Raw genomic sequence first — 10,982 nt, 5'->3', positions numbered from 1 at the left:
CTTTCTGTTTATACTATATTTTCTACTCAAAATTAGCATGTGTCTTCTTATTAAATATAAATGATAAAGAAGAATAGGCTTAACCCCAAAGTGGAATTAGGTTAGGGGTTAATTTTTATTTAAGTGGTTAGGTGAAAAACAAAAGAAAGTGATCAGTGATCATCGCTGGTTAACTGCTTGGACCAAGAATAATGGTGTGTGACAGACCAAGTAGATTCTGCTTGCATCCCTTTAGCTAGTATATAGCTAATAGTTTGGAACCTTGTGGCATGCTGGATCTTCTGAAATGGATGAATTCATTCGACAGATTTCTATGGATACATGCTCTTCTTGACTCATAGGAAGAAAGGGGAATAAAATGTTAAATAATAGTAAAGTTCTGTTACTGATCTGAAATCTTTCAATTGATATTATTCCATTAATCTTCAGCAACTGATCTGTCACATGCATGACAACATTTTCATGGTGCCAGTCTCTCCAACACTGAAAGAGAGAAAGATCACATGCAATGTGTAGGGGAAAGAGCAAATATTTCATAATTTATTTAAGTTCGATCATCAGTTACCGAAAAGATTGGATTAATTTGTGATTAAAAGACATGGAATAACTAGAGAACAAAAACCATAGTGTACTAGAGTTTAGTCTGCATAAATCCAAACAAAGATGCCTTTAGTTTTATCTATATTTAATTAAATATGTAATTGCATGCATTTATGACAAATGCAGATAGGGACCTCTTTCAACTGTGTGTCGAAGATCTTTTGCGCCCTAATCTAACGCAAAAAAACATGCATTTATTTAATGATTATGCCCAGCAAACCAATGGGAATTAGCCCCTTAAGATGCTGACAGGAGAACTCCACTTGGGCTTGCAAGGAAGTAAAAGATTCCAAGTACATCAGGCATCGGCAATTCTGCAGATGTTGTAGAAGAACCTTATATATATACAAAACCTCAATAATAACTGCACCAAAAATTAAATCATAGAACCTTTGATATATGGAGCCGTCACAGCACCTGAAGTTCCATAGTCTTTCACATCTTTCACATCCTTTGAATACGAAGTACTTAAAAGGGATTTCAAATCATATATACATAATTATGAATCAATTATGTCTCATAGCTCAGCTACAACAATCTTTTCGAGCCTTTCTTTCTCAACTAACCCATCACTTTATTAATAAAAAAATTCAAAATTTTTCAAACAATTGATGGAGAGAGACAATCCCCGTTGCTTGACTACTCCGTACAGGTGGAATGGCTGTGAAGCTATAAACCTTCATCTATGATACAACACAAGAAAGAAAAGGTAGAAGGTGCTGTATATAGCTCTCATTTGATGTTGGACACGTCTTCATTAATGCATTAATGCATTATTTCTCAAACCCTAGGGTAAAGGAGCACATTGATATTTGGAATCATAGCTGCTACTTTTTCTAAGGGAATCAAATCAAGGATTATAAAATCCTATAGTAGCTTGAATTTATTTAATCTCAACGATGCCATGTTGCAATAGACTTAGAGCAAATGATTTTATAATACTAGCAATTAGTCTCTTAATTTGGTAAGTCAAATTAAATTAACCATGCTCTTAATTTTTTGAAGAAGTTTTCTAGATTATCACGAAATGATAGGCTTTTTCTAGCTTGTTACATTGCAGAAGTTATGTGGTTGGGGAGCTCATCTTGTGGATAAGATTGCAATGGCAATAAGAATACTGTAATACTAGTTTATAGTATCTGCCGAAATTGAAGTCATTTTCAATCCTAGTACAGCGACAGGGTCCTCTGTCAATTCCCCATTTCTGTTCCTCCCGACTAGTTGAAGGAAAGCTTTTCTATTTTCCCATTTCCTCCTATTCCTTGGGCTCTTCCTTGCTCATCAAAGATTAACCCATGATCCTTGGATCCATAAGATCTCTTTTGACATGGACTCCTTGGTGGAGCCCAACTACTTGGACAGAGAACCTACCCCTAAGCTCTTTGCCATTTTTTAACCTTGAACCATTTTGGGCTTTTTTTTTTTTAAGTTCAACCTGCCATAGCGGAAGTCTCAAATCCACCTAGAAACTTACCAAAGCAAAACACCCATATCTGGTCAGTCTCCAACATGTTCAAAATTTGGCAGCGAGTAGACTCTTGACCCTACGCTGCTAGTGTACTGTGCATTGCATTGCATTTTGCATGCCACCAGCGTTACGTGGACCAATTGTTGACAAAAGCCCTTAAAACAATTTTAGCAGAGATTTGCTGCTCTATTTCCCCTGGACCAGGCTATACTCAAATCCTGACGGTCCATCAAAATCCCATCTAATTTTCAATGGACTCATCAGTGTGGGAAATTTGAGAATCCATGGGTCACCGTTGTAGCAAACCGGGGCTAAAAATGCTTAGCCATATTCCAATTTTCTTCTTTTGTCGCCATAATAATATAAATATTTATGTGATGGCAACCCCTGCAAAAACTGAGAAGGAAATGAAAGAGAGGCACGAAACCCAACGCAACCATTAGCAAAACAGATGCAGATACAGTGCTGAGAATATAAGACGAGAAGAGCTTTGTTTGTGTGAAGAAAGTTTTCTTTTTTTTTGAAGTTTGAGCTCTTTAAGATCCAATTACTACCCCCGCACCCAAGTAACAGTGAAAGAAGAGAACAACATCACTCAAAACATCTTTATTGAGGGACAAAACAGAGAAAGAGAAAGAGGAGAGAGGGAGAAGTCTCTCTCTCAATTGTTGTAGTGTTTTTCTAGAGAAGGGTGTAACAAGGAAGAGTAATAGATTGTGTTGATAAAAGGGTTTCATCATCACCATCATCATCATGAGTAACTGGTTGGGGTTTTCTCTGACTCCACACCTAAGAATCGATGAAAGCTTTGGCAGAGAAGACCATGGAGGTTTCTCTTCCGTCATGCCTTTGCGTTCCGATGGCTCTCTTTGCGTTGTTGACCCTTTTCGTCGCTCCTCTAACGGCGCCGAAGGTTTTTGCTTCGTTCCTTTCTCTCTAGTATCATTCACCATGGAAATAATACTATGTAGTATATTGGTACTTTAACTTTGCAGCATGCATGTTTCTGTTTTAATGGTTAAATTTTTGTTGCATGGGGGAAAAGTCTCTCTTTGTTTTCTATCTTGCTCATGTTTGGGGTGTATATACTTGAAAAGATCTAACAACAAGAAATGGGGACCTCTTTCGCTTTCTTTTCCAACGCCTGATTTTGTAGATTGGAGATATGAAAACAATATTGGCGGTGCAACTGAAAGTGAGGACGGTCCCAAACTTGAAGATTTCTTGGGGTGTTGTTACTCAAACTCTCCATCTGAGGAGACCAAAGGTTATGGCCAAACCCAAGAGGACCAAAACCAAAACATTGTTTCAACTAGAATCAATGTCAATGTAGCACCAGGCTATAACACTAATGGGGGTATGGAAGGTGGAGAGACTTTAACAAATCCATCTTCTTTGATCCAAACTTACCAATACAACGAAAACCCTCAAACCCTAATGGCTAATGACAGCCTCCAACAGTGTGACCCAAACCCTAACCAGAACCATAACCATAACCATAACAATGGCATGTACCATGTGCCTTTCGAGAGTGCAACTTCGGTTTCAGGGTTCAAATCCTGGTTGAGACAAACGCCATTTTCAGATGGGAAAGCTTCGAGTGAAGCAAGTAATCATTGCAACTTTCAGACACTCTCCCTTACCATGAGCCCAAGCTCCCAAAATGGGACGATGGCTGCAATTGCGCCATTGGAAGGGGTTGATAACCGTAAACGACCTGTTGGGAAGAGCCTTGCCAGAGAACCAGTTCCTCGCAAATCTATTGATACTTTTGGTCAACGAACTTCTCAATATCGTGGTGTTACGAGGTATTTTACCTTTCGACTTTCGTTGATATACGTCTTTCAAGTATAGAGAATTAAGTTGTTTTTTTTTTCTTTTTGATAACGATATATTGTTGTTTAAAGGCATAGATGGACCGGAAGATATGAGGCTCACTTATGGGATAATAGCTGTAGGAAAGAGGGACAAACAAGGAAAGGGAGGCAAGGTGAGACTTGAGAGGAGCATAAGATTCATTTCAATAATAACTGTTGTTTTTCTTTTCTCTTTTATGTTTTTTGTTTACCGATTCTTTATTTTTATTTTTTCATTTTTGTGGTTCCTGGAAAGAATATACTAATGCTTATGTTTCATTCACTTTCCTGGTTCTCTCATCCTTCGATTCTCTGCAGTTTATCTTGGTAAGTGAACTCCCATATCCTTTTGCCTGTCTTTTCTTTATTAAACATTTAAATGATTTTTAACTTTTTATGGAGTATGTAACTAGAAGAACAAAGAACATTGGGTTCTGTGCAGTGTTTTTTTAATGGTTTATTCTTTTTGTTTAAAATTTCTATGATCAGGCGGTTATGATAAGGAAGAGAAAGCAGCAAGGGCTTATGACTTAGCTGCTCTGAAGTATTGGGGTCCAACAACTCATATAAATTTTCCTGTAAGTTCGTAGCTGAACTACAATGTTCTTTGCATTGGGTTTCGACAGTTTATTTTATGGGTCAAGTACCAGCCAGAATCATTTATATATTATTTATAGTATTGTATAAGAAAGTATACTGTCCTTTTAGTTGAGTACTTACGAGAAGGAGCTGGAAGAGATGAAGAACATGACCCGTCAAGAATTTGTAGCTCATTTGAGAAGGTACAAGTCTTCTACATTTAAATTCAAAGATGAAGGAAAAGAAAAAGGACAGACAGACAAAGGACGTTGTAACGTTGATTAACATGTTACTCTTTTGACAGAAAAAGCAGTGGTTTTTCGAGAGGAGCTTCAGTGTACAGAGGAGTGACAAGGTAATGGCAAGAAAACGACCTCGATGATAAAGTTTCCATTATTTACTGCATTTTGCAGCCTTTTCAATTATAATAGACAATAATAGGCAAACATTATTATATAAATTCAGATGATCTCAGTTCTCAAATGCGTATACCTGGTACGTTATTTTAAATGCCATCCAACTTTATATCTATCAATCTTTCCTCTTACGTGTCAAGCTCTCTTCTTTCTCTGTGTAGGCACCATCAGCATGGAAGGTGGCAAGCTAGAATCGGAAGGGTTGCTGGAAACAAGGACTTGTACCTTGGAACATTTAGTAAGCTTCAGTTCCTCTTTTTCCTTCTTTAACTTTTGGTTCATTGTTTAGAAATTGTCATGTCTCAACTTCTCTCATAATTGTTCAATTAGTTCAGTTATTATAGACTTTGAAGTTAATGATTATAGGTTTCAGGATTGATGGTAGAAATAATTTGAAGAACCAGTTCAATTGGGTTAATAAATAGTGTCATCCGAGTTGAGAATCATTTATGATGGAATCAGATCCAGTTGATCTTCAATTCTTGCTTTAAGTTTCTTGAACTGTCCCACCAGCTCATGTCAGTGTTTCTTTTATTTTGTTTCCCTTACAATCTCCTTTATACTGCACGGCTAGGTAATTCAAAGACATGCTTTGATGAAATTGGCAGCTGGATTATAATTTTGTCCTTCACTTTTTATCCATAAAATTTAATGTAGTTAAGCTGTCAATTCCCAAAAAATCCTAACTGTGATATGCAATAATAGGCACACAAGAAGAAGCAGCTGAAGCTTATGATATTGCTGCAATTAAGTTTAGGGGGACAAGTGCTGTAACCAACTTTGACATAAGTAGGTATGATGTTAAGAGAATTTGCTCAAGCTCTACTCTTATTGGGGGTGACCTTGCAAAACGCTCACCAAAAGACTCTGCCCCGATTGCTCTCGAGGATTATAATTCGTGTGCTTCATCAACATCAGCTCAACCGCTTCTAGCTATATCAAACGGTGAAGCATCTCGCGAAGTGGCTGACATGGTTTGGAATGCAAATTCAGATGATAATCGGCAGTATCAAAGTAGTAACACTAACAATGACGCATCCTTGGCAACTTCAAATGGCCGTAATTCCTCTAACCCCCAAAGTCCAAAATGCTCAGTTGGATTAGCTAGTGAGTTTGGCATTGGTGGAGACTACACTCAAGGCTACTTCTCATTAGAGGGTCCAAAGTTCGAAGATGGCAGCAATGGGACTGAAAATTCAAATGAAAACCGGCTGGGGAGTTTGGGTATGGTTCATCAGGTTCCAATGTTTGCGCTTTGGAACGAGTGAGATGCAGTCAATTGTTTAAGAATTTGAGAGGCACTGATTGATGATAGAGAAGTGGTTTAGTTTCAGCATAGAAAACTAGAAAGAGGGTAGGATATGTCACACAGAATAGAATGGATTCAATGGTCTTTAGATGTTTTGGTTTCAATATGAATTCACCGTTCTCTACCTTATCAAAGTATAATGGAAAGGTGAGGCCTTTAGTTTCGTTAATTTTGCTGTCTTGATGACCCCATTTTTTGACATTTATAGCGTTAATGCCAGATTACCAAACTCTCAAGAAAACATGGGTGATTTTCATGGTATCCTAATACACCCTAGCAAGGAATCTAGCGAAGTTGAAAGGAAAGGAATACAGAGCTTGAAGGGAAGGACGTGTAATAGCCGAGATGCTATCTGACGAACCACCAATTATTGTTCTGTTTTGTTACGTTTATTCTTTTGTTGGCTTTGATTATTTTTAAATTTCTTATTAATTAAACAATTGGATTTTTTGACGTAAAAAAGACAAAATTAAAAAAGTAGCGGCTGAGAAAAACCAAAGGATTGCCTGGTGGAATGCTCAAAATTCATTTCTAATGCCGTTCAGCTAGCAAAAGGTCCTTTTCTGTCGTAAAACAATCACAGGCTCACAGCACCAGTACCACAAAGCTTGTAGGCAGAGTAACAGCTAGCAGGCGGGCCGGCCAGCCAGCCCTTGCTTGTCTAATCTGAATCTGTCAATAATTGTACCAAGATTTGGGATTGATCTCGCCTTCCCCGTAAATATGGTTAAGTGGAGGGTAAGTGTTCGAAAGAACGGGGCAACAGAGGATTAGTCCTCATGTATAATTAACATGAGAAGGGAGATGGGCATAGTCAAGTTGCTGATATATGTTGAGTAACAAGTCAAAACTGGATACCTACTTTGACCGAAGATTAGGATTTTGTTTTCCATCGGGACTAGCTTTGATTCGTTTGACAATCCAAGAGAGAGAAATTAAGCCAAGGGGTGTGCGGTGTGCCTTAACTTGCGTGCCTTGTAGCTTTATTCTTCTCTCTGTGCGGTGAAGTTAGCTTTATTCTGTATTTGAACAAAAGAGAGAGAAAAGCAACAGGCTAGCCTTGTTCATTGCTCGACCCACCCCCACGCCCTCTTGCAGCTACGCTATTTCACCTCCAACCAGGCGACAAAAGCTCGTCTAATGTGGGTTCTGGCTGGCTCCTCTGATTTTTGCCACGTTGGGGAAACATTGAAATCACTGTTGTTTTGTCCTACTTTACCAAAGAATAAATTTATATATATATATAAACGGTTAATGTATTTTTATTTTTCATATTGTTTGCGAATAATAAGAAAGAAAGAAAGGCTATGTTTGAAGTTGTAATTTTGTACATCGAGTGCATGAGGATGAGATGGATAGAACTATTGCCAGAGTCGAAAGATGGGAAATATAGGGATTTCGGTGATTTAATTTGGCATACCAAAGTTGGAGTATATGTACGGACTGAGAGAGTGTTGCAGGCGGAAAATTTAGAGATAGATTCGGGGCAGAAGGGGGATCTACATAAATCTAGCAGAAAAAAAGGAAAAACTGGCAGAGATTTCCCCATTCACAGTAGAGGAAGAAGAAGACAAAATCCGCAGGACAAGACACTTCATGCAGAGACATTTCCCCGTCAAACTCTCCCAAACACAATCTACAACCTGGAACATCTATGTAAATCTTAGTAGATTGTAGAGCTAGAGCTAGCTAATAGTGCTAGATGAAACGGATTACTGTTACATATATACACATAAGTTTCTGGGTGTAAGGGGGTAGGGCTAGGATTCTAGGTATAGCCGTCTAGGGTACTTTCATTTTGCATGGTTTAGTTATGATCTGTTGAAATTAGTAAGACTTTAGCCAGCCATGGGTGTTACTTGCTCTGTGCTTTTGGTTCTGATTTTGACAGGTCATGGCTATGGCACGCTAATAGTATTATAATAAATATTGCGTGAAACCCATTTGGCCACTTTGTTTTTACTCGACTTGTTTTTTTGGGGGGTTGCATTGTCCTGTTTACATTCATGATGAAGATAAGAATTGGATAAGATTGATTGTTCTCAGTTATGCACTAATTGACCGCTGAGAGCTGCTTGGAAACCAGCATTTCCAACTCAGACGTCAGAACCCTTGAATCAGATTTCGAAATCGGTAAATATAAAGGGCATGGAATATATCGTTTCCATTGCAAAAGGATTAACAGGTTTCCAACTTGATAATTCAGTTGATATAACTTCAACTAGTAGTTACTCATCCACTAATGCTGTACAATTTGAGAAAAATGCATGTGAGAGAGCAGTAAGTATAAATTTTTTTTCCTTATTGAAGAAGAGAATTCAAATTTTATATTTTAAATAAAAGATAATATTTTAATTAATAAATCAAATATTCATATACAAACAGTAAGAATAAACTTGACTTATGTTACTTAAATATTAAAAAAAAAAACCTAAGAATATAGTGCCCCAAATCGTTTACCAACGGATAAAAGGCATCCAATGTCCAAAAAGCAACAAATTCGTAATTTGTCAAAGGACAAAATTTCCTTCTTATAGACACCTCGCATGCCCTTAGCCAGTTACTGAATACAGGCATCTAGTAGAAACATAGCATCGATTTCCAAGGCACTTGTTAATCATAATGCAAATCTATGAGTTTGCCTTCGAAAGATGGAAGGGGAAGAAACGCTTTTGGCCCATCCCTCCATTTATTTTCTAATCCTTGGCTGTCTCTGCAATTCCAACACCTTCACAAGCTGTCTCTCTTTCTCTCACATACAAAATATTTAACATATATGAATGGACGAGCCAATGAGTAAAACTTGGATATGCAATGACGGGTTTGCCATTGACACAATGAAACAATGACATCGCTTTTAAGGTCTTTATTGTGGTCGAAGCTTTTGCCAAGAGGGTCATTGATGAGACAAGAGCAACCCCTTTGCCTTAGATCCTTTGGGTTTTTCCTTTTTCTCTTTTTTTCCCTTCTTCTTTTGAGGTCAATTTCTAAGGGGGTGAAGGACAGTTTTGTGCTGACAAAATGTGGAACACTGTAAGAGACTGCGGTGCTGCGGCTGGTGACACTGGATCCGGCCAAACATGCTTCTTGCTCTAGCTGCACAACACTATGCACCAAAGGGCTGCTCCTGCTCCTGCTCCCGCTCCATCTCTCTCCCATGTGACCACGCTCTTTTTCTAGAGGTGACCTTTCCCTGCTCAACATAGTCAAAAGTTCAGTGAATATTGCTCAGATATCAGTCACAAAAAGAAACAGAAAATGAAAATTGAAATCGACAAATTTATGTATAGGTATTTTGAGTTTCTACTTTTAATGTACAATTTGTATTTAGTAGTGTACAAAGAAAATTCTACCACTTAAAATGGCTAAGCGAACAGAACATTGTTGGTACATTTAACTTGTTTTGGGCTTACCTTCTAACCTTTAGGCTGCAAGTCCAGGAGACTGCCAGTGCCCATAGTCCCAGGCTTCAGAATCAACTCTGTACATCTTCACTCACCCGTCGACCTAATTATGTTTTTGATTTAATTGGATAAGATATACGAATATCACCAAACTACATCATAATAATTGTTCAACACATAGCATTGATTTTTTGTAGTAGAAGTTATGGTCTTACTTCCATCAAAGAGGTTGCGAGTTTAACTAACCGTTAATCGCAAAAAGTTACATATCTTTCAACACAAGGATCTCACTCCATCTAAACCATCAAACAGATTCGTTTTCCTCCAAAACAGCCCAAAGAGGAAACATGCAACATAACATAAACTGTATAAGTATGACTTGATTCTTTCTTGTACTACTCTCATAGATTTGAAATCCGATTTTGATCAGCTTTTCAAACAAATATAAGGTCAAGTGCATTATTATGTTCTAAACTTTTCTAAAAGTGAGTCCTTGAGATACAGAGACAGCGCAGATTTTTCTTCCTTTGGAACTTATTGATATGGAAATTTCTCATGCGTGGGAAAAGGGCAAGAGACCTCCAAGCATATGTCCCATACCAAATGGAGAAAGATATTGGTGGGGCAATGGGCATGTGACCTAATTTGGGCTGATTTTTATAGGGTACAAACGAGGATCAAATTACTTATGGACCCTGGTTTCACACCCTGAAGTCCAAAAAACCACGATTAAACTTAAGGAGATGGGTCGACATAATCCTGGCTCCTTGAGAGGACAGAAAAAAAAGAAGAAAAAGAAATCCATCATGGCCGTTGACAACATATCAACCAAATCTTGATATCCCTTCATTTCATTTGTGCTTATTGTTTTTTCCCCATTTATCTCTGTCCTCTAAAGGAGACAGGTCTTAAGATTCTCTCTCTATGTAAATCAATCACCCAAAATTAGCCCCCAACCGTTGAAGCCCGCCTAGACTCTCTGTCTCTATCTCTCTCTTGCTGTGTCATATCTGAGAAGGTGGAAAAACAGAAAGGTAACAAAAGAAAGCCTTTAATCTTTCACCAATGCGTTTTCTCAACAACCTGTTTGACCCATTCCTGTTATGACTCTGCTTTTTTGGTATTTGTCAAGAAATTAAGAACATCCTTCAAAAAAACTCAGGTTCGTTGCATAAGCCTGAAAATGTCTCCCATCCCCTGTTTTCTTCTGCATCTTCACAAAGGAAGGAATCAACCATAGGGGAAATAACTGAATTTTTTGATTCATTACCTAGATCCTTCAAAAAAGGGGAAGGAATCACTTATACCCTGATTTAAGAAAGAGCTATCCGTTTTAGGCCAAACCCTAAA

The 10,982-nt window shown here is 38.0% G+C and overlaps 1 protein-coding gene across 1 annotated transcript; it reads left to right on the top strand.

Moving 5' to 3' along the window:
• The first annotated feature begins 2,545 nt into the window (after positions 1 to 2,545).
• Positions 2,546 to 6,403, top strand: LOC110423927 (Integrase-type DNA-binding superfamily protein). The gene is made up of 8 exons (XM_089784981.1): positions 2,546 to 2,981; positions 3,225 to 3,876; positions 3,976 to 4,058; positions 4,414 to 4,502; positions 4,633 to 4,706; positions 4,808 to 4,858; positions 5,081 to 5,157; positions 5,625 to 6,403. Exons 1-8 carry the CDS (start codon positions 2,822 to 2,824, stop codon positions 6,185 to 6,187), a joined length of 1,749 nt encoding a protein of 582 aa, XP_089641107.1. The 5' UTR covers positions 2,546 to 2,821; the 3' UTR covers positions 6,188 to 6,403.
• The last annotated feature ends 4,579 nt before the right edge of the window (positions 6,404 to 10,982 follow it).

The sequence above is a fragment of the Theobroma umbraticum genome, unplaced genomic scaffold (assembly GCF_002168275.2).
Source record: "Theobroma umbraticum cultivar Fairchild unplaced genomic scaffold, ASM216827v3 scaffold_204.0, whole genome shotgun sequence".
NCBI classification, from domain to species: domain Eukaryota; kingdom Viridiplantae; phylum Streptophyta; class Magnoliopsida; order Malvales; family Malvaceae; genus Theobroma; species Theobroma umbraticum.
The sequence above is the reverse complement of the archived record's forward strand: the minus strand, read 5'-3'. Positions and strand labels throughout refer to the sequence as shown.

Bases quoted from the DNA above. Each gene is read 5' to 3' on its own strand.
- LOC110423927 (XM_089784981.1), top strand. From the start codon at position 2,822: ATGAGTAACTGGTTGGGGTTTTCTCTGACTCCACACCTAAGAATCGAT. The intron at 3,877-3,975 runs GTATTTTACCTT...TGTTGTTTAAAG, and splicing joins CAATATCGTGGTGTTACGAG to GCATAGATGGACCGGAAGAT. The intron at 5,158-5,624 runs GTAAGCTTCAGT...ATGCAATAATAG, and splicing joins CTTGTACCTTGGAACATTTA to GCACACAAGAAGAAGCAGCT.